The following is a 22,460-nucleotide window of genomic DNA, read 5'->3' on the forward strand; positions in this document are numbered from 1 at the left end:
AACCTCCTTTCCAGATGGAAAATTCTCCTAAAGAGAATCTGCCACTCTCTGCCTCTTTCGCTTGCCCCTTTCTCTGACACCAGCACAGAGCCCTGAGTGCATTCTGTCCCCTCACTCAGAGGGGCACCGCTGCCCACAGATTCTACACAGTTCCCTGCCTCCCTCAGCCTCCATCCCCAAATCCTGTCTGCCCAACTGGCCTGCATAGCTTTCCACACACATTTTGTTCCAAAACATAGGTTTCTGGAGGGTTTGTTTATATTTTCAGGTCCCCAAACAGCCTTCCCTTTCAAGGGAGAAAAAAAACTAGGAGCCCCCCTCCCCTTTTGCTGAATGAAAAGCTGACATATGGTAACCGCTCACAGCTTCTCAGATGGTTGACACGTTTTATAATAGGTCTAGAGACTTGAAGAGTAAATAGGTGAATATCTGGCTCATCAAGCAGATCAGTCTTTTTTTATTTTTTTTATTTGTTTTAACTAATTAGTTTATTTACTTACTTACTTTGAGACAGAGTCTGGCTCTGTTGCCCAGGCTGGAGTGCAGTGGTGCGGTCTCGGCTCACCCAACCTCCACCTCCCGGATTCAAGCAATTCTCCTGCCTCAGCCTCACGAGTAGCTGGGATTACAGGAGCGCGCCACCATGCTGGCGAATTTTTTGTATTTTTAGTAGAGATGGGGTTTCACTATGTTGCCAGGCTGGTCTCGAACTCCTGACCTCGTGATCCGCCCGCCTCGGCTTCCCAAAGTGCTGGGATTACAGGCGTGAGCCACTGCGCCCGGCCGGTCAGTCTTTTTTAAAGCCAAAAACTAGTCACAGCTGCAACACTCGTTAGCATACTGCAGCTGAAGGCCCCACCGGCGTTCTCCCTCGCTAACTAAGAAGGAGCAAGGACCAAACGAAAGGGACGTTTGCTTCTCCCGAAAGTATACTACCCGTCCAACTGGGAAAATTAAATGTTGAATCTGTTCTGTGTCCACGTTGATGGGGAAAGTTATTGCGGTAGTAAGGTGCCACGGAACGGACGGCCAAGTTGAACGTAAAAACACTTTGGCCATCAGCCCGGAGGTGAAACCCAAGCTACAAAAGCCGGTAATTAAAAGAAGAGTGAAAATGATCTGAGATAAAAGCTATTTCGTGAGGATCGTGTTAAGAGTAAGAGTTTATATGAATGGTTTATTTAAATGGCTATAAAACTGCAAAGGTGTTTATATATGTAAAATATGCTTATTGGAGGAAGTCGGCTGGTAGCTTCACCCTCCTGCGGGAAAATGCAAAGTCCATCACCAGCAGTCGGTCTACCGCAGAGCAGTCTGCAAATCCCGGGGGCCTGGAACTCTAAAAAGGCCATTCAAGCCTCAGGTGGACTCCACGTTTCTCCATTTCCCTGCCCTTCCGCTTTTCCTTCCTTAACAAGCTTCTCGTAACATTTGCATTTGATGAGGTTCAGAGGTCACTTCCCCTCTCCCTCTCCGCCCTCCTAGCTCGGCAGAGCGGCCGCGTCCGGACCCTCGCGAAGGCCGTCCAAGCCCGCGGTGCCCGGCGGCGGCTGCGCTGCCTGAGGTTTCGCGCCTCGCGCCCCGCGGCCGCCGCTGCCGGGCCGGTTTCGCCCACAGTGAGACCAGCCTGCCCTTCCCGGCCCTGCGCCGCCTCGCCAGTCCCGGAGAGGCCCGCGCCGGCCTCGAGGCAAAAGACGACCGCGGAAATGCGACCGTTTGTCGTCTGCTTTTTCCAAGCAAACTTTGGAGACAAGTTCCACCCGGGGACGAACCTGGCCAAGGGTCAGACATGGAAGAGAAGATGCTAAAACAGAAATTCCCTCCCCACTTTCCACCTCCAGCTTCCAGACGCCGCCCTCGGTGACACCCCTCGCGAAGGGCGCTCTCCCACGCCGGGGTCGCCACTGCGCCCGGCTGCAGAAAGCACTCCGCACCTCCAGCAGTTCGAGGCGTGGAGCTGGCGCGGGTGGCGCCGCCGGGGCCTGGAGAAGCAGCGCTGAGTCCGACGCCGGCCACCAGGCCCCTCTTGGAGAACTAGACAGGCCACAGCACGCAGGACCCCGGCTCCGGCCAGCGCCGCGGCCACCACGCGCTCCCGCCCGCGCGCACCTGCTTCGCTTCCCCGCGCTCCGGCTTAAGCAGTCGGCCCCTGGGTCCGGCCCCGACTTTTCGTACTATCTCCCGGCTCCGTGCCTAATTCAATTCTTAACCAAATCCTAAAAGCACAGGAGTTTGCTTGGGGCTGGGAGAGGCGCAGGGACCCAATTCTCCCCAAGCTGTGCGTGCCGCGGCCGAAACCACCCTGGGGAAAGCTGTAGGGCCTCGCCGGCCCACGCGGGACCGAGTTCAGAGGACTCTGCACCGTCAGTTTCAGGGCCTACGTTTCCAGAGCGCTTTCCACATGCCGCACGCCGTTCTACGAGCTTGGCTTGTATTAATTCGTTTAATCCTCCCAACAACACTGTTAGGTATTATAATGATCCCAATCGTAGAAATCACAAAACAGGTGCAGAAACAAAGTAACTTGTTCCAGATCACGTAGGTGGCAAGTGCAGGGTATTCTGGAGGAGGAGGGAGGGTGGAAAGCACAGGAGAAAAAAAAAAAATTTAAATGGGAAAAAGCGTTGACGACCTTAGCATTTCTCAGGGCAGGTTTCATTTTCAGAGCCAAGCTGCGAGCCCACAGGGTAGAGTAGGGGTGCCGGGCGGCGGCCCCTGGTCTCCTGGCGTACTTGGGGGTGGGAGACAGTCGCCGGCCAGCGGACTCCTGCGACGCTGTGGCGCGGGTGGAAGGTGAGGGTCCTCCGCTGTCCCGCCGCCTCCCACAGGACGGTCCAGAGCCTGTTTCTCTTGCATAGGATGGAGAGGAAGAAAGTCCCGCCTGAAACAAACGCGGGGGCGGCTTTGCGGTCGGCCACGTCCGCTAGGAACCCGCGAGGCGCCCTTGCGAGCTGCGCGGGCGTTTTCTTTCCACTGCACTTTCACATTCTGCCGGATGGGATTTCGGGGGCACAGGACTCCTCGAATGCAGACCGGCTGTCTGTGGCTGGACAGCCCCCCTAGTGCTGCAAAGGAATCTGATCTACCTGGAGGAACCAACCTCAAGGTCCCACCAAGGGAAGCATCCCCTCTCCTTCTCCCTCTCCCAGAGTTCCCTCTTTGCAGTGGAGCCCTAGAGACCCAACCCGCAGGCCGAAAACACCCGGAGACCAGGGACCCCAGTCCTCATAGGCAGCCTTACACTTGTAGACAATGGACCCACCTTTTCTTCATTAAAGACAAACCCAAATCCGCCTATGAGAGGTTACCCAGGGAAGGAGAGATCCCAAGTACTGTGAAACTTAGAGGGTGCCTTAAAACTAAACAGTGTTTTTATTGGATTGAACCAAAAATAACTATAAATGTGTGTATGTCAGAATGTTAATACCCTTTTATAACCGTTATTTCACCTTTATAATAACTGTGGGAGGGGGCATCATTTTTTCTTTCTTTTATTTTCCTGATCCCCATTATACCATAAAAAAGAAACAAGCCCAGCAACATTGTTAAGTGACTTAAGGTAATCAGGAGCAGGTGCACTTCTCAAACTGTAAATCTAGGGCTACTCTTGACCACCCCATCGCCACTTATCTGAGCAGGGTGGTGTTGGGGGTGAGGGAAATGCTAAGAGCACAACGTGGATTGTTGAGGGAGCAAAAACATCAAATCAATAAACAACTATTTGTGAAATACGTGTACAGAGTCCTGGGGTCAGGGGGCTGCATATAAAGCCAACCTTATCTCCCATGCTCCGTAGTCCACTCCCCATGACTCCTTCACCCCCCCAGCCTAGTCCAAAATTCTCCCTCAGGCACTTTCAGATGATATGAAAAGTTCTCCCACAGCTAGCCACTGTAAGGAAAAAATGACTTGGAAACTGCTGTACTATGCACATGGACAATGCATACCTGCAGATATTTTCAAAGGACACGTGCTCTTGCGATACATTATGTTGTCACGCATATATGGAAGGCATCCTGGGGTTAACTCTGGTGACTGAAGGAAACAGCACTCCTTTTCACAGTTACAGCCACTGCGGTGCTCCCACTCTGCAGTAAGAGGGGGGGAGGGAACATTTGCCAGCCTTTCTGGAGATCCAGCAGCCAGAAGAAAACCAAGAAACTCAGAACTGAAAGTCACCTGGGGAAACGGAGAGTTCTGTTTGTAAAATACACATCCAGACAATGTCCCAGCCTTCCCAGATACGGAAGGTGTGCGTATCTACGCCAAAATGTAATCTTAGGTATGAGAGCTAGAACCGGAGATGTGGAGAGGAGTTACAAAGTGCACTTTTAAAACATGATGTCTAGATTTCCTCTAAAATATTTCAGCAAGAAATGAAAACAGAAAGATGAATGAAGCAAGTGTGGCAAAACCTTGATCATTGTTACATGTAGGTGATGAGCGTATGAGAGGGCTTACTGTATACTCTCTCCACGTGGGTATACTATGAAACTTTTTTCATAATAACAAATACAAAAAAAGATCCTGCAGCCCCGGCTGAGCCACCCCTATCCACCTGGTGCCTCCCCTTTGTATCAAGCCGGCCCCAAAACGACCCCTCAAGCTCCTTCCTATCTTGCAGACTTCTACCAGGACGAGTTTAGGCAGCTGCAAGGCTTTTCTTAAGAAGCTAAAAGAAATGAGAAATGATATTTTTTAAAAAATCGTTGTCTTTCTGTCACTGTAACCACCGAAAGACGAGGTACGTCCTCCGGGACAGAACGCTGACGCTGCGCTGAGCCAGCCGAATCCAGCTTCTCCAGGGGCAGGTGCGCGGGACGATGTGTTGACTTGCTCGTTTTCCCCCAAACCGCAGGACACCTCCAGGAGCTCCAAGACAATTTGCAAAGGAAGGCACCGAGCCCCTGCCCCTTGCTTCGGAGAACCAAAATAACGGAACCGAATGTTCGTTTCTTCAGCAAAGCCTAAAGACGCTCGTGTCCCGTGGAGAGGTGCCCACCCGTGACTCGGCTGCCCCTTCTTCTCGGGGGTCCGGGTAGGGCAGGAAAGCAGGACGTGCCCTAAGCGGGCCAACCGAGTGCGAGACGGGCGACACTGCAGGAATCTGCCGCCTGCGGGTCTGAAACAAACGCCGGGGCTGGGGCCTGGGCTGCGGGGGCTGCGGGGACACGGGTCGCGGGCGTCAGGAGCCGCGAGCAGGTGGCAGCCGCGCCGGGCCGCGATTCCCGAGAGCCTGGCGCCACCCCGCGGAAGCGAGAGGAACTGCGGCGTCTTCCCGCTCCCACGCGGAGGGGAACAGGGACGCGCAGCCCGGGCTGCACAATCCCGGGGCTCCGGCAGGAGGGAGGGTGACCTGCATGTGACGGCTCCGAGAGGCCAGGCCCGGCCCTCGCAGTTCACCCACGAGGAGACCGTAACCAAGCCACCAAAGCTCTCTGGCCAGACCGAGACCCCTTTCCCCCCGGGCCCCAAGAGAGAAAAGCACTTTCTCCTAAAACACGAACTCCCCACGGAGGGGCCCGGGGCTGCCTGGCACCGGGCAGGGTGTGCGGCGGCCGTGCGGGCGCGGGCGAGAGTCACGTGGAGGCAGGCGGAGAGGGCGAGGGGCCCAGTAAATCATCCTGAGGGATGTTTGGCCCGAGTCCCTGTTTCCGAAAGGTTGCGGGACGGCTTTGACGTTGATTATATAGCTGTTCTCTTTTCAAGTGCGCGCCCCTCCCCACCGCAGCCCGTCTGGTGTGCGAGGATTGTGTTTGAAAGGGAGGAAGCATTCTTGAAGTGGTGGGTGATGGATTGTCTAAACCCTTCTGGGACGTTCTCGGCGGGGGTTTTCGAGGCAGCTCATCAATAAAGACCCCCCTGGAGAGAAGGGGCGGTCGGTGAACAGCCCCCGCCGCGCAGCCCCGAGGCCCCAGGCCTGGAACACAATCCTCGGTGTGGGGCACAGGGCCTGAGGGCAGGATGAGCTGGCAGATGGAGATTTCTCCTTGCCTGGGCCCTTTGACCCCCAAAGCCTTGCAGACTGGCCGCGTGGGTGCCATGGGGCGATTTCTTGAGAAAGGAAGGCAGCAGAAAGGCCCGTGGGCTCTCAGCGCCTTGGAGTCAGGGGAGCAGGAAGGACAGTGGAGGGGCGGACACGCCTCCAGCCACCGTGCTCCCCTAGGAGAATGTCACCTTTACTTCTGTCCCTGTAGAACCCTACCTCTCAACCACCCTCGTGCATGTGGTTTCCCTTGGCACAGATTTCCAAGCCGCTACAGAAAACCTGTCCACCTCCCCCGAGCTGGAGGAGGGAGCTGGGAGGCGGGGGTGGCGGTAAGGGTCACCTGGTTCAAGCCGTCCCCGGGTCTGGCGGGCTGAGAGCCTCAAGGGCCACGCCCTAGGCCGGCGGTGTCCTCTGAGGTCGCAAAGCCACCCGGCTTCTGGAGGAGCAGCAGCCTCGGCCTTGGCTGGGAGAAGACCCAGTCGGGCCCTCTCTGCTCCAAACTTGAACTTCTCTGGGTCCTCACGAGGAGGCGGCTGCCCTGGGGTCGGGAACTCCGACGGAAATGAAGGGGGGGGGCAGGTTCCCTGACACAATTCGGCCTGGAGAGGCAGCCTTGGGGCCCAGACTCGTCTAGGGCGCTCCCGGAGCTTCCCCGGCCACTTCTGGCCCATCGCGAGCGAGCTCCCCGCCCCCTCTGGGTTGACTTCGGGCGCCTTTGGCCTTCCCAGGCCGCCGGGGTTCCGCGGAGGGGTTGGTCCCTCCCTCCCGCCGCCGCAGCCCGCCCGAGGGTCAGGCCGCATCCGGGGCCCGGGGCCTTTGGCCAGGCTGCGGGGAGGGGTCGAGGTGGGGGGGTCCCCAAAGCCGCTCCTCGGAGGCGGCGTCTGGGCGCCCTGAGGTCCCTAGTCGGCCTCTGGGCGCCGAGCACGTTTTATTTATCCCCACAGAGGATGCTGGAGGACAAAAGAAATATTTGGACGTCAGAGCTGATTTATATTTTTGGAAGAGCTACGTTTCCTTTTCTGAAGAGAAGTGAGCGCGCGCCATATCCTGAGCTCGGCGGGGAGGACGAGAGGGGAGTTTTGATGCGCCAGAAGTTCATCTATCGCCCAGGCGCTCAGGACCCGGCGCCCCGCGGAGTTCGCTGCCCTCGGAAATATTTATTTATTTGGGGGAAGGGAGGGCAGCGGGGAGGAGACCAGCCAGACGGGAGAAGAAAGCCTGCCCAGGCTGGGTTGGGACCTCCAGGGCGCTTCCCCACGCGGCCGCAGCCGGCCAGCCTCTGGTCTCGGTCGGGGGGCATCGGAGGCGCGGCCTGGCGACCTCCGGGCGCCTTTGGTTGGTGTCTTCCGTAGCCCTGGGCGCGCACCCTCCCGCGTGCAGTGCCCGGAGTGACCTCTCCAGGCCCCGCGGGCGCCTCCTGGGTGGGCCCCGAGGCCCCGCCAGCCCTGCCCAGCGGTGTCCGCGCGCGGCCTAGCCATCTTCCTCCCCAGCCTGGGAGGGCGGGCGGGAGGAGGGGATCTGAGGCCTGGGGCTGCGGAGCAAAAGGCACGCGGACCCCTAAAGGACCCCGAGCGTTGCCACAGCCGGGAGCGCGGAGGGAAGGTGTGCAGAGCTCGCGGGTCTCCTAGGACGCAGCCTGGCTCCTACCGGTTTCCAAGGCATCTGCACGCTCTGTCCTGCGACCTAAAGCATGGGGACGTCCCTTCCAGCAGCATCAGTGTGCGATAAGTTAACATGCTGAGGGCACCCACACTTGCTTCCAGGAATACTTGCGGTACAGGCTTCCCAACTGATTCTCTTTAGCCGCTGGGAGCCCCCCCTTCTTCAGCCCCGTTGGGAGACGCAGACCGACTCTGTTCCAACCTAAGCCCCTTCTCTCTGCCTTTTAGACAAAGCGGGCCGTCCCTGCTCTCCAGCCCACTCCCCGCAACCCCGCAACTCTCCACCCCTAAACGCAACGGGCTGTAGGCGAAGTCGAAGAGGTGCTCCGCCTGGTATTGTCGCCTCCGCACGGGGATCGGGGTCTGCAGGCTGCTGGGCTGGCTCCTGGGATCATCCCAAGGTTCTCGTCTCGCAATCGAAGGGGCCTCGCAATTTGGGAAGCGCGGAAGTGGGGTCAGGCCCGTCTTCGCTTGAGGGTCTCATAGATTGGATCCTTTCCCCCCCCTTCCAAGCACCCTCAGACCTAGCCAGTTGGTCAGCGAGTCGTGCCCACCGCCGAGGCCAGGAGATCTGGGGCTACTGGGGGATCTCTCAGGAAGGTGGCTGTAAAGAGCCCTGACCGGGACACAAGCCTTTGGAGAGCGGAAGGCTCTATCCAAATAAACATTTGGAACTGGGTGGCTGGTATTCAAACCCGGAGGTCTGGGGGTTTCTGGACTGAGGAAGGAGAGCAGACCCCAGGAGAGGTGTAAAATTCCCACTCTGGGCCACCTTATTCTCTCCAATCCCTGCCTCTGCGCGTCCTCCTAATGCTGTTCCCGTCCGCATTTTCTGTTGTTATTCGAAGTTTCTAAAGAGGCCTCTGCACTGTGCAGGCTGGTGCTCTTGCAGCATTTCCTCAATCACGCTGACACCCCCAGACCCCAGCACTGAGTTCTCGCCGTCCACATTTAGAGAGGCCTCGCAGGAGTTCGGGAATCCTCTACACACCTTAACTTTGCGCCTAAATACAGAGCGAAAACAGCGGTCAGTCTCATTTTGAATTGGGAAGAGGCTTCCCTCCGCCCGGGCCCAGGCGGAAGGAAGGGAGGGGTGCTGCAGGCGCGAACTGCCGGGAGGAGACGTCTTAGCTGGCCTCAAACAGCGCGGTGCGGATGCGTCTCTCCTGTCGGTAACTGGTTTAGTCTAAGCCATTTCATGTAAAACCCACGAAGCAGAAGAAGCATGCTAAGAACACAAAATTTAAACCGCAATAATGAGGAGATTTCCTAGAATAAAACGCCGATTACAGAACAAAATCGGAGAAACCCAAGCTTGTTGAAGTTTACATTCCCTTGCGCTGGGGCAGGGGTGGGACCTAAAGGGTTGGAGGGGAAAGGAACCCGCAGCCCAGACGGGACAGTCAACCAAAGAGGCATGGAGAGAGGACCCATCGCCGGAGGCTGCATAGTTTAGGTTAACCAAGGACTGCCTGGCTAATCTAGACTCATTTATATGAACCATACCTTCCCTTCCCGTAAGAAAAAAAAAAAAATCAAGATTCGTGTTATTTATAGGGAGTGAAAGTGAGTGAAGAGCTCATCCTCATAAGAAGGAACCCCAGTGGGGGTTGGGGGAGCCATCCTAAGCAAGGCTCTGTTTCAGAGACAAACACAACTTTCCTTTTAAACCGTCTGCTAACCAGAAATTAAGGTATTCCTCCCAGGGATGCAGAAATTGACATAATTTGCTATCACATACATTCTTCCTCAAGAGATTTGTATATATCAGTGATTAAAACAAAGCTCAGAGAGGTTTTGCTGTAATGCAGTGGAAGGAACACTGACTTTGGAGTTCCAGGCCCAGGCTGCAGGCCAGCTTTGTCACTTGCCCCTGTGTGACTTGTAGCCAGTCACCCAGTCTCCGAGCCTCAGTTTCCTCATCTCAAAAGGAGGAGGAGGCTATCTGGGCCAGCTATTGGGTGACAAGATGGTACCTACGAGGTCTGTAACACACAGATACAGGGCTTTAGTAATTATAGACCCAGTGGTGGTCTATGCCATGAGAGTCGTTTCCAGAGGCAGAAGTGGGGTATCCAAGAAAGAGTTTTGGAGGGGAGCCTTCCTGCTGATATAGCTTAAGAAGGCCCCAAGCTGCTTATCTTTCTGGAGTTCAGGGTCTATAGGAGCAGTATGCAGACTCCTGCAGAGAGGGAAGGCTTCCAGTCAGCAGACCGGCTCCTGGCCCTAACAGCTCTCCAATGTCCACTGCCTTTCCACGACCTGGCTGGCCCTCCTAACACTCACCACACTCTAAGTGGGATTTCTTGCAAGTTTAGAGTTTCGGTAAAATGGATACTGCTGTTACTTGGATGGAGACAGGAGCCTTTTAAAAATCCCTCATAGTTTACCAGCTGAATTGGTAGAAACTAAAAGAATCTGGGTTTTTTGTTGTTTTGTTTTTGTTTTGTTTTGTTGCTTGTTGGTTTGTTTTAATGCGTGCGTACCTGTGGACTTCCTAAAATCCCAGGCAAATTGGAAGTATTTTTCCGGAAACTGGCTCCATAGCGTCCATCCTATTCTCAGAGGATGACCTGAAACCTGGGAGCTACTAGTACAGAAGGTTATCACTGGTCCTGCCTGGATTTTAGGGTTAGCGTCTTTTATTCTTCAGTCTCCAGGTCCTAAAACCTTTTAAGGCCTGCTCTTAAAAGGTTGGATCTGTATTCCCTAAGATCCAAATACATATAATTTTCAGGCACAGAGAAACAGAGAGGGTCCGTGGCTAAGTGACAATGAGTGCTGAATGTTTCCAAAGCCCATTGCCTCCCAACCCCAACTACAAGTGAGATAGTTGTCCTTTTCCCCACAAGCTTCTCCCCTGGGCTGATGCGTGCACACACACACACACACACACACACACACACACAGAACTCTGTGTCAGTAGAACTCCTTTAAGATCCTATCTGTCCTCCCCATTCCAGCTTCTATTTTATGAAAATAATTATATTTTAGGCACTTAGAGCATTGGTTTAGTGAACACATTATATTTACTTTTATATTTAGTTACGTATTTTTTAGTTACTCCACATAAAATGACAAATGAGGGCAAGAGAAAAAATATCATGAAATACATAGAGACCCACCCCCCACAAACGCTCAGCAGTCAGTCAGAAATTCTTAGAAAGTGGAAACAACTGCACAGCCCCTACCCCAACCCAATCAAAACATCCCACCCGGAAAAGAGCGACTTGTTTCTTTTTTCTATTGGAAATGAGTGGTAAACTGAGTTCAGTTTGGCGGTGTTTTCTTAGCTGACTCTCGGCTACAATCAAGCCATTTTCGGACACATTCCCATGTAGGTACCAGGGGTGCTCTGGAGGAAGCTGTCGACGCCTGTTCAGCTAATTTAGGTTTTCTTTGTCTAATTACTGTGGAGCTTAGGGAGAAGGAGCCGGCTCAGGGCAGTAAACTGACACTCGGTCTCTGTGTGTGGTATCCAGGCAGGGTCTGATGGAAAAAGCCTGCTTCCACTCAACCTCAGGTCACTGTCTGGGGCCAGCCCCGGCCCACCCCCTCCCACATTCCCCTCCCCTCCCCACCCGCCCTCTCTGCATCTACAGCCCCACCAGCACAGTCAGCCAGGAGCAGTCCCCCAGCACTCCAGGGGCACACCGGGCTCCTGCCGCCCCACGGGGCCTGCCTCGGCTGTGCGGCTGAAAGTTGAAGGCTATTTCCCTGGTGTCTCCCTCCCGATCACTGCACAACCTCCCTTTCTCCGGCCTCCTCCAACTCCCCAGGCTCCCCAGCAGGCACACCCCTGCACCTCTGTCCTTTCAGCCTAGACGCAGCGGGGTGCCCAGCTCTGCCTCCCATTTGGTTCCCTGGTCTGCAGCACCTTCTTTCTGGGCCTCCCCCTTCAGCCCTTGGGAGGCCCCGTCAGCTCCGGCCTCCTGCTCTCCTCCTCCCTCTTCCAGCTCCTATCCCTGGTCGGACTACATTTCCCCGCACGTGTAATCCAATAACTAACTGTCGGGTCTCATTGGAAATGATTGCTCCCGAGGGCACCTCTCTCTCAGAGCCCGACTCTTACTTAGGGAGGAATTAGCCACAACTGGGGAGAAGTGTTCTCGGACAGGAGTTAGCTGAGAACTGGCACAGTTTTGGGTGGGCCATGTTAAGACAGAGGACGTAAATCTAGTGACAGCACACCCCTCAGGACTGCATATAAATATAGCTATCTCGCTTATCTCTGGGTCTTTCTCTTTCTTTCTTCCTTCCTTCCTTCTTTCTTTTTTTCTTTTTGCATTTTTTTCTTACAAAACACTAACTGGGGCGGGGGCGTGGGGGGAAGAAGTGGAAGCAAATGCAGCCATGAGTCCCATGAGATCCAGGTTTCCAGTCTTTAAAACTTGGCTTAGGTTTCTCAGTCTAAATCCCTCTGCTCAAAGTTCTGAAAACGTCCACGGTCGCCAGCGGCCCGCAACCCTGCGGCGCCCCGCAGTCGCCCTAACAATTGTCGGGGAGCCTACTGGCCCTGCCAGAAAGAGAGAGGATTGGCACGTTACCTTTGGGCGTCTGGCACCCCGGCGTGTGGCTGAGGGCGGCAAAGTCTAAACGAAGTTGACAGATGGAGTCAGTATCGGCCCTGGGGAGGGCGGCCCGGGAGGCTCCGAGCAGCCGCACCCGCAGCAGCACCACTCAGCCCGGCGGGCCAGGAGGAGGAGGGGGGCGGAGGGGCGGGGCTGGGTCCACTCCGCTGGGGGCGGCAGGGTCCTGGGATGGGCAGCGGGGGCTGCTGTAGGGGGCAAACAGAAAGAAGATTTCATGAAGTCAGAGGTGGTCGAGTTTTGCTAGGGGTGGGGGTCGTCCCCCTAGCCAAACGGGAGAGTCTGTGATCCCTCGGTTCGAAAGAGGGTGGGTGAGGGAAAGGGGAAGAGGCCGAGAGAGGAATGAAAAGAGCGAGGAGACCCTGGAGAGCGGGAGGCAGATAAGACAGGGAGGCGGCCGCCAGGTTGGGAGGGGGAGGAGTGAGCACAGCGGCCGGAGCGCGCCCTCCCTGCTGCGGCGCGGCGCGAGGAGGGGGCAGGGCGGGGTAGGGGGAGGGAGGGAGGGAGCGAGGAGGGCGGCCGGGGAGGGCGAGGGAGGGAGGAAGTCCGAGAGACAGAGCGAGGAGCGCTCCTGAAGGGAGACGTCGGGCTCGTCCCCGGGGTCCAGGCCGCGGTCCCACTCGCGGGCGCAGTTGCCCGGAGCCGGCCGCTCGGCCCCGCGGCCTGGGAGGCCGTTGCGCAAGGCAGGGCCCGCGGCTCGGGGAGTGATGCGCCGGGCGTTGCCTCCCGCCCGCCGCTGCCGCCGCCGCCAGAAGCCCCAGAGGAGCTGAGGGAGGCGACGCCGAAGCGCTGGCCCGGAGTGGCCACGGCTGCAGCCCGGGCGGCGGGCTAGGGCGCTCGCCGGGCTTCTGGGCCGACCCCGCTCCGGAGCCTCCGCTCCCCGCCCGGGGCCCGCCCTCGCGGCCCGGCCTCGCTCCCGGGTCCCAGATGACCACCGAGGGCGGGCCGCCGCCGGCCCCGCTCCGCCGTGCGTGCAGCCCGGTCCCAGGCGCGCTCCAGGCCGCCCTGATGAGCCCGCCGCCCGCCGCCGCCGCCGCCGCCCTGGAGACCACCTCCTCCTCCTCGTCGTCGTCCTCCGCCTCCTGCGCCTCGTCCTCGTCCTCCTCCAATTCGGCCGGCGCCCCCTCGGCTGCCTGCAAGAGCGCGGGCGGCGGCGGCGCGGGCGCCGGGAGCGGGGGCGCCAAGAAGGCGAGCTCGGGGCTGCGGCGGCCCGAGAAGCCGCCCTACTCGTACATCGCGCTCATCGTCATGGCCATCCAGAGCTCTCCCAGCAAGCGCCTGACGCTCAGCGAGATCTACCAGTTCCTGCAGGCGCGCTTCCCCTTCTTCCGCGGCGCCTACCAGGGCTGGAAGAACTCCGTGCGCCACAACCTCTCGCTCAACGAGTGCTTCATCAAGCTGCCCAAGGGCCTCGGGCGGCCCGGCAAGGGCCACTACTGGACCATCGACCCGGCCAGCGAGTTCATGTTCGAGGAGGGCTCGTTCCGCCGCCGGCCGCGGGGCTTCAGGCGGAAGTGCCAGGCGCTCAAGCCCATGTACCACCGCGTGGTGAGCGGCTTGGGCTTCGGGGCCTCGCTGCTGCCCCAGGGCTTCGACTTCCAGGCGCCCCCGTCGGCGCCGCTCGGCTGCCACAGCCAGGGCGGCTACGGCGGCCTCGACATGATGCCCGCGGGCTACGACGGCGGCGCCGGCGCCCCGAGCCACGCGCACCCTCACCACCACCACCACCACCACCACGTCCCGCACATGTCGCCCAACCCGGGTTCCACCTACATGGCCAGCTGCCCGGTGCCCGCGGGACCCGGGGGCGTCGGTGCGGCCGGGGGCGGCGGCGGCGGCGGCGACTACGGGCCGGACAGCAGCAGCAGCCCAGTGCCCTCGTCCCCGGCCATGGCGAGCGCCATCGAATGCCACTCGCCCTACACGAGCCCTGCGGCGCACTGGAGCTCGCCTGGCGCCTCGCCTTACCTCAAGCAGCCGCCTGCCCTGACGCCGAGCAGCAACCCCGCAGCCCCCGCAGGCCTGCACTCCAGCATGTCCTCCTACTCGCTGGAGCAGAGCTACTTGCACCAGAACGCCCGCGAGGACCTCTCAGGTAACGCAGCACGCTCCAGCGCAGCTAACTGGGCGCACCGCTTCTAGGCCTCCAGGGCTGGCGGCCGCTGCCACTCCCACAAACAGGGACCCCAAGCCAGGAGGTCTGAGGGCACTGGGAAAAGCAGATGCTGCTGAGAGCCGGTACCTTATTCGCGGGAGCAGGGATCAGGGTCTTACTCCCTGGCCAGCAGCTGAACCTTCAGAATTGTCTGGCTGCTGTGAGCATGGTGTCAAGTCTCCTGGACTCTATGGGGATCCCTGTGCAGGAGACTGCAGGTCTCCCGTTCAGAGTCTGACTTAGCTTTGAGAGAAGGCATGTGACCTTTGGGGAGCTTGGTCAGGAAGCTGTGTCTAGTTCCTTTTGTCCTTTTTTTTTTTTCCTTGAGTTCATTTTGCTGTACTTTTGTCCCAAAGTAAATGTCAGAATCAGAGATGTTCTATGTTGGGGTGTCTGTAGGGAGATGTTTGCAGCTGGGCAAGTGTTAAGAGCAGGGGGGTGGGAGGGACAGAGCTGGCTCCCAGGATCTTTCACTAAAGGGACATTCACCAGTGGAGGGGGTCACCAAACTGTTGAAGTCTCCTCCCCTTCCTTGCCTCCCCCCGAAAATGGACCCACATTGATGATAGAGGTCCTGGGTGGCAGGACCTGAAGGGCCCTGCTGGGACTCCCCTGAGAAATACGCCTGCCCTGTGGATGCCACTTGTAGTGTGCCTGGTTTACATTGTGCTGGTTGCAGATTATGAAAATTTATTGACTTGCTGAAGGCAGTGAAAGGTGGGAGGAGATGGTGGGGATGGAAGAGGGAATTTGAATATTTGACCAGGTTAATCTGGAGAACAGAGATAAACCCTTACATTAACCCCTCGCTCCGAGAATCTAGGGCTGCAGATTAAAATCCCATGGGCCTGCCAGTCAAAGGCAAGGCCCCAGGCTGCTCTCTCACACTGGCCTCCCACAGCAATGAGACAACAGTGGCTTGTAGGGTGATGCATGCTTTATGTGTTCCTGAGCCGGTGTGCGGCCGGGAGCACCAGGGGAGAAGGGAAGCCCAGAAATGGGCAAAAGATGTTGGTTCCCTGGACGGTGAAATTTCCCAAATAGGCCTTTTAAATGTGGGTCTCAGAGGTTAACCAAACAAAGACAGTCTCGGCAGGACCACACGGGAGAGGATTTTAGCCTGACTTAACCCACTGAGAACAGAATCTTGTTCAATTTTATGGGAATTTCAACAAGTAACCAATACAGGCGGCCTTCTCCTCTTATTTTTATATCCCCTTGGACCGGCTGTCAATCACAAACACACACACACACACACACACACCCCTTGGTGCACTGGCCCCTTCCCTTCCTGGCCTGCCTGCTCTTCTCCCAGCCTGCCGGCTGCCCTCCCGGCTCCCCTTCTCCTCCTCTCCGGGCAGGCCCCACTCACCTCAAACCCAGACTCTAAGGCTAAGCAGCCTTGGAGAAACTGTACTCAAGGAAGAAGAAAAACACACAGGAAAGAGACTCCTGACCCTTCTTCAAGGCAGCTCTCGCCCCACCTCATACACTGGGCGCACGCACAAGCTCCCAAAACTTCGGAATCTGGATACATTACTGTCTTAGAGCGGGTGAAAACTGCCCAGCAGAGCAAGTCGGCCTCTGTGCCCCTACCCAGCGGCCTCCCGCGGCCGGCCTTCCCTGAGAGCCTCGCAGAATCCCCCGACCGAGTCTGGGAACGCTCAGGGGAGACAATAGCTCAGGCCGGACGCCCGACAGGGACCCTCTGCCCTTCCTTCCTCGCTCTCTTGCTCCTGTCCCTATGGAATAGCCGCCCAGCCCTGTTGCCATCTCCCTGGAGCGCCAGAGGCGGAGGCTTCAGAGGAGCCGGCCGGATGCACCAGGACCCCTCGGGGCCTCGTTGGGAGCGCGCTGCCCACTGGGCTGGGGCCCACTGAGACCTGGGGGCCTGGCAAGGCGCGGGGGTGGCCAAGGTGGTCTCCCCAGCACACAGATCGGCACATGTCCACGCTCACACACCCAGCACGACCCTCCCTGCCCCAGCATACCACAAGGGCCGCACCCTCCGCTCCTGGGCCTGGTAAACAGGGTCCATGTGCCCCCCGCCAGCGCAGGGCCTGCCCTGGAGTTCTTCATTAAGCCCTGCGAGCAGTTGAGGAAGGAGCTCGGGCTTCTATCATCCCGCCCAGCACATCAAAGCGCCGACGGCCGCCTTCGTGGGCAGGTGTGAGCGCTCGCCCTCCGTCCTGCCCAGCCTGCTATTTTGTGGTCCAGGACTTGCCATCAGAGCTTGCTTAAACCCGACGAGCGAACGCACCAGTGTGCAGAGCTCCTTGCACACATCGGTGCTCTCGGGACAGGGCAGCTGCGTTAGAGCAGCGCCGGGCGCGCTCGGGTAGGTGTTGCGGGTAAGGAAGTAGGCGGCGGCCACTGAGCAGCCTCCTTGCTCAGTCATTGCGGGGGCACGGCGGAGCGGAGGCCACAAGAGCAGGGCCCGAGCCCGGCGGGCCTTGGGTACCGTTTTCTTGCACTGAAAAACTGAGTGCGGCCCGAAGCGACGTGCACTTTATGGTCCCCACACCACTCGGGTAACTAAGAAAAGACCCGGGCGAATGGACCTAACGCAGCCCGGTGCCGAGAGGGCCGGGTCCAGTAGCCTCGGGGCCCAGTGCGCAGGGCACTGCAGGCCGATTGTGCCCCGGGGCCAGGAGGCGCTGAGAAAGCAAAAGCAAAAGCCAGCGGCGGGTGGGAGTGAAGCGGCCGGGCGCAGGCCCGGGCCCGGGGAGCCGTCCCGGGAGAGCAGGGTCCGGGCCTTCTCTGTACCCCTCCAGCCTGGGGCTACCGCAGGGACTCCTCGCGCTGCCAGATGCTTGGGACCAAAGGGCATTTCTCTGCGCCCTGAAGTCCTGACTTCCCTAGACGAAATCTAAGACGTTCGGGACTCACGAAGATGCCTGCGGAGGGGCAGGAGAAGAGGCGTGCTTTTCTGCCCCATCCCTTCATCTTGCATTTGGGTTGTTTTCTATCGTCCCCTTTGGCCCAGGGAGCATTCCTCTGCGATCACGGCTCTGACCGGCCCAGTTAGTTGGGAAACAAGGCTCAGAACAAGAAAGAAGGCCGCAGTGGTGTGTCTGGGGTAGGGTGGTTGGCCCTCCCTGCAGCCAGGGTTCAGGGCAGCACAGGCCGTGCCAGGAGGGACCCGGAACCGGAGTCTGGGTCTAGTTGTCCGGTACCTGTGCTCATTCTGAGATGAAAGTGCACACCCCAGCCTCAGAGAATAAAATTGGATTTCCAGGACATAAGAACCCCCCTTGAGGGAGACCTTGCTTTGTGTTTGTGTGAGCATCAAAACAAAACATAATGATTCCAAGGCCATTCTATGACCTGCAGTTGTCGTGTTTGAGATACTTCTAAAGCTGGGCTTTCTCTACCAGTTGTCTAGCAATGTACTAAAAGGCACAGCAGTTCCTTTTATACCCTGAGGCAAAATAAGACACCCCACCATCAACTGGATGACTTTGTTTCTGAAGAGGTTTTTTCTTTCTTTCTTTCTTCTTTCAGTGGGACTGCCCCGTTACCAGCATCACTCTACTCCAGTGTGTGACAGAAAAGATTTTGTCCTCAACTTCAATGGGATTTCTTCTTTCCATCCCTCAGCTAGCGGGTCATATTATCACCATCACCACCAGAGCGTCTGTCAGGATATTAAGCCCTGCGTCATGTGAACGTGAACGGAAAGAGGCCAAGTGAAGGCCGCTCTCTCCTCTCCCCTCCTCAGAGGGGGCAGATAGAAACTGGGACGGATTCACGTCACATGCACATGGATAGCAGTAAGCCACACACCTGCCACTTAGCCAGAATGCCCAGGATCGCGTTGGTCACTGTTATTTGCCTACTGCTGAAAGAAGGACAACCGTCGGCAAGGTAGCGTTCCCAGTCTGAACACCTGCAGGCTCCCACATGAGGGAGAGGGCAGATTGAGGAGGTTGGAAAATGTGCCATGCGTCAGGCATCAACGTGTAACTCTGGGATCTTCGTTGCCTTCAGTAATCAGGGTCTGAAAAAAGCAGACAAGTTGTGTGTGTGTGTGTGTGTGTTTGTCTAAGAAAACTTGTGTGCTTTTCAAAAAGGCAGTGCTAAGCACAAGATTTCAAGAAAGCCTCTTCTTGTTGCCTGAGTGGGAGACTCATTTTCCCCAAACACTACATTTGGATACAGGTGCCAAAGAACATTATTAAGGAATTATTTAGAAACAATGTGTCTAGTTTAAGAAAGTGGTTTTCAGTATTGTGACAATACAACGTTTTTACAAGGTTGTTTTCTACCACCATATTTTAAAGATATTTTTATGACCTTCGTGTATACTCACACTTTGCTTGTATTTTAAAAGGAGGATATATTTGCACTTATGTATACTTTTACAGTTTGCCAAAATATTTTGTTGTAAAATTTTTTTCAATAAAATGTATATAACAAATAGTTGTTTTAGGGGCTGATTTTGTCTTCGGGCACCCTGAGAGCAATGGATGCCAGGTTCCCCTCCCTCGCAGGCAGCTGTGCAACTCTACCCACACCCCCTCCAGTGGTGTAATTGACATGGTGTGGGGTCTGTGCCTTGAGTAACACAGGCCAGGTTCTGATTGTGAGTCTTCTCAGGAGAAAGAGTGGAAGAAACGTTTTCTATTATTTCTTTCTTTACTTCACCCTAGCTTTTTCTGGCAAAACAAAAACCAGAAGGTGAAAGGAACTAGAAAGAAAACCAGGCAAGATACAGAAAGGCAAGGGTTTGGTTTTGAGGAAACCAATTTTGTGCCCCTTTTGTTTTCTTTCCTGTGCCCAGGGAGTGTTCTGCCCTTTGTCCTCTCTCCCTCCCCACTGGCACGGGTTGACGGATGTGGGGCACAGTGGTAAGCCCCCCTCCAGGGTTGGATACCCAAAGAACAGCACCCTGCTTCTTCCCTTTGCATGTTGCAATTTTGTTATGGGTGGCGGTCGCATGCTGTCAGGAATGGGGTTCAGATCTGAAGAATGCAGGGGGAGCCCTGCTGAGCTGCAGGGGGCAGGGTCCCAGCAGGGAGGTTCAACTTCCTTTGGGAGTTTAATACAGAAGGTGGACTCCCCACATGGTGCTTTGTGGCTGCGGCCTGTCCCACCCTCCAATTCAGAGCTTGGCTGGCCCTGCTCAGCATCGGCACATAGCAAGCCCGTTCATCCCTCCCTTCCTCCTGGCCTCCTCTCCCCACTCCTCGCTTTTAACCAGGGATTTAACAAGGGAGCCCCTCAGCCCCTTTTTCTGTTCTTGCTAGGTTTTCCAATCACCAATGTTACAGGCAGAGCTGGTGACGCTCAGGGTGGAAGAGCAAAATAGGCCAACTAGGCAGGAGGACTGACCTGTCCCAGCAGCCCTTCAGCGTCACCAGCTAAAGGGACAATGGGTCTGAGAGAAGCAGAGAAAAGAAATTATCTGCCCCAATCACCCTGTGCATTTTCCTCTCCAATTCAGGGCAGGATTTTTGTTTTTGTTTTTTGCTTTTTCTTTCCTGATGGGAAAACTCACCTTTGTTTTCCATCCGTTAAAAGGTCTTTCTCCCAGTCAGTCACCGGGCTCTTGGTACTCTAGGGAGCTGTTCCCCACCCCAGGGTTTTTGTATTCTAAGTGAATTTCACTGCAGAGAGAGTCGCCTAAGTGAAACATCTTGTTTCGAAAAGTCTTAACCATCTTTCTAATCTTTAGGTTTCCTTCCTGTATCTTCTAAAATTAAGAAGTGATTTAAACATTTTTTGTCTCTCCATTATCGTATTTGCAGTTAAATAAGGCCTTTTTATTTTCTTTTATAGTGAGCTACTCGGGGGCCTGCTATAAATTATGAAGTCAGTTTCAGAGTTTGCTCCGACCACAGTGCTGTGTTTACATTCCTTCCGAGGCAGCCGGCATGGTCGTAATTTATATCCTAAACACTTGAACGTAACTTGTTTATACAGAGAATGACAGGACCTCAAAGACGAGAACTGCGTCTGCCCGCCTGGCCACATTGGGAGGCCCAGCGCGCCCCCTGGTGGCGCGAGGAGATCCGCCCAAGGCGACTCAACGGTTCTTTCAAGCTGTGCAGGAGCAAAATGACCCGTTTTGTGGTGCTTTCCAATAGAGACGTTTTTAAGTATCTCACTTTCATAAGCTATGGTTTCCAGGTTTAGGAAATACTTTTGCTTTCTTCTTTCTTCTTCTTCTTTTTTTTTTTTTTTTTGGAGAGCGTCGTGGTCTGTTGCCCGGGCTGGAGTGCAATGGCGTGATCTCGGCTCCCTTCAGCCTCCACCACCTGGACTCAAGTGATCCTCCTGCCTCAGCCTCCTGAGTAGCTGGGCCCACAGGCACGCACCACCATGCCTGGCTAATTTTTTAATTTTTGTAGAGACAGGGCCTTGCCTTGTTGCCCAGGCGTGGGCTTTTTTCTATTTTACTCTTTTTTTCCTGCTGTCTCATCCTGAAACCAGATCAGAATTCAGTAAGAACAGGCCTGACCATGCTCAGCAGGTGCTAAAGCCCAGACTTGCTACATATCTACTTCATTTCTAGATTTCTCCCCAAATGAGGCCGTTGTTTTGTTTCCTTTTGAGACAAAATTGTTTCTCTCCTAACTGTCCCTCCCTCAAAGACACACATATATACACAGACTCATTTATATTCATCCTTTTTTGTTTGTTTTGGAGAAACATGCAGTGCTTGGCTTTAAAAGTTGCTCAAATGTTAGTGATTAAATTGAAAGAAAGTGCTACACCTTTCTAAGTGAAAATAAATGAACTAACTCAACTAGGGATAAATGCCTCAACTGTTTTTTTGTCAAATGGATTTTGAACTTAAGAGTTTCTGCTCATTGCCAGAATAAAGTGGTATATTAAAATATTTGTTTTGTATAATAATTATTGTTTCTGGTTTCATTAGAGCTGTAGACATAAAGAAGAGACCAGGTAACTACTGAGCATCATGCAACAAGTGCTGGGCACTCTGGCTACCTTACTAAATCTCACACGGCTATCTCACTTAATCCTGTCAGTATCCCTCTGATGTGCTGATATTGACCCTATGTACAGATCTGCACTAGCTCCTGACTAGGTCTTGGCTTTGGGGGGTTTGACCCGTGTCTTCTGATTTCAGTTTATTTCCCTCGTTTCTCCAACATTGCCTCTAAGAATTTTACAAATGACACTGCAGATCTTTGAGTGGCAGGAATTTCCCTCTGAAGCAGCAGTTCTCACACTTGAGTCCACATCAGAATCACCTGGAGGGCTTGTTCAGCACAGGCTGTGGGTCCATCCCTACCCCTCGTTTCTGATTCAGTGGGCCCAGGGTTGTGCTAAAAAATGTGTATTCCTAATAAGTTAATAAAAGAAAGTGATGCTGATAATGTTGGTCCAGGGACCACACTCTGAAAACCACAACCCTTGAAAGGCAGTTTCAATTACAGATCTTTTTATAGGTTCTAATGGATAGGTATTAAGGATAGCCTATTAATTGGTTAAGCAAAGATCTGGAGAGGTTTTTCAAATAGTTTATCCATCTAAATGCCTCTGTGATTGATTATTGGCCCCTAGGAAAATGCAAGGCTTAATTTTGAACCCTAGGTCAGAAAGTAGGAGCTCCCCATTTTTATTCAAAGCAGTGAGGCCTCTTGTTTTATTGTAGTAAATATTGCAGAGAGGAGTCAGGTGGAATCATTGAAGTCTACCTGCCTCAGTGGAACAATAAGTCTAGGTACTTGCACACAGCAGCCGGTCAGAATTCTACAAACAGAAGGAGGCAGTAATGGGAGCAGACAGGAAAAGAAACTCCTTTATTGGTTATAAAACCTTTTGAGGGTAGAACAGAGAAAAGGCAAAGAAAGGAGGCTGTGATCTCAGAGGATAGCAATAGTGATCCCTAGATATGAGTGGGTAGACAGAACCCTGAGTGAAGGAGGGTGAGAGACAGAGAGAGGAAGAGGGAGACAAAGGAAGAGAAAGAGAGAGGGAGAGAAAGAGAGAGATGGAGACAGAGAAGAAGGAGGGGAGAGAGGAAAAGAGTCAAAAAGGAGAGAAAGGGAGAGAGACACAGAGAAGAAAAGAGAAAAGAGAAACAGAAGAAAGAA

General features: G+C 55.1%; 2 protein-coding genes across 2 annotated transcripts; one reads left to right on the plus strand and one right to left on the minus strand.

Annotated features, from left to right (window-relative positions):
• Positions 1-2,273: 2,273 nt before the first annotated feature.
• On the minus strand, positions 2,274-12,670 carry LOC140708812 (uncharacterized). Its single transcript, XM_073005614.1, is given in 7 exon segments — positions 2,274-2,706; positions 2,709-2,744; positions 2,747-2,886; positions 2,889-2,956; positions 2,958-3,059; positions 3,944-4,088; positions 12,198-12,670. Coding segments are annotated over 6 exon segments (450 nt in total). The 5' UTR covers positions 4,003-4,088; positions 12,198-12,670; the 3' UTR covers positions 2,274-2,661.
• A 124-nt stretch (positions 12,671-12,794) lies between these two features.
• FOXF2 (forkhead box F2) lies at positions 12,795-18,816 on the plus strand. Its single transcript, XM_007973864.3, has 2 exons — positions 12,795-14,334; positions 17,899-18,816. Exons 1-2 carry the CDS (start codon positions 13,167-13,169, stop codon positions 18,060-18,062), a joined length of 1,332 nt encoding a protein of 443 aa, XP_007972055.1. The 5' UTR covers positions 12,795-13,166; the 3' UTR covers positions 18,063-18,816.
• Positions 18,817-22,460: the final 3,644 nt, after the last annotated feature.

The sequence above is a fragment of the Chlorocebus sabaeus genome, chromosome 17 (genome assembly GCF_047675955.1).
Source record: "Chlorocebus sabaeus isolate Y175 chromosome 17, mChlSab1.0.hap1, whole genome shotgun sequence".
Classification (NCBI taxonomy): Eukaryota; Metazoa; Chordata; class Mammalia; order Primates; family Cercopithecidae; genus Chlorocebus; species Chlorocebus sabaeus.

Coding starts and splice junctions, on each gene's coding strand:
- FOXF2 (XM_007973864.3), top strand. CDS start 13,167: ATGACCACCGAGGGCGGGCCGCCGCCGGCCCCGCTCCGCCGTGCGTGC. Junction 14,335..17,898: donor CGCCCGCGAGGACCTCTCAG/GTAACGCAGCAC, acceptor TTCTTCTTTCAG/TGGGACTGCCCCGTTACCAG.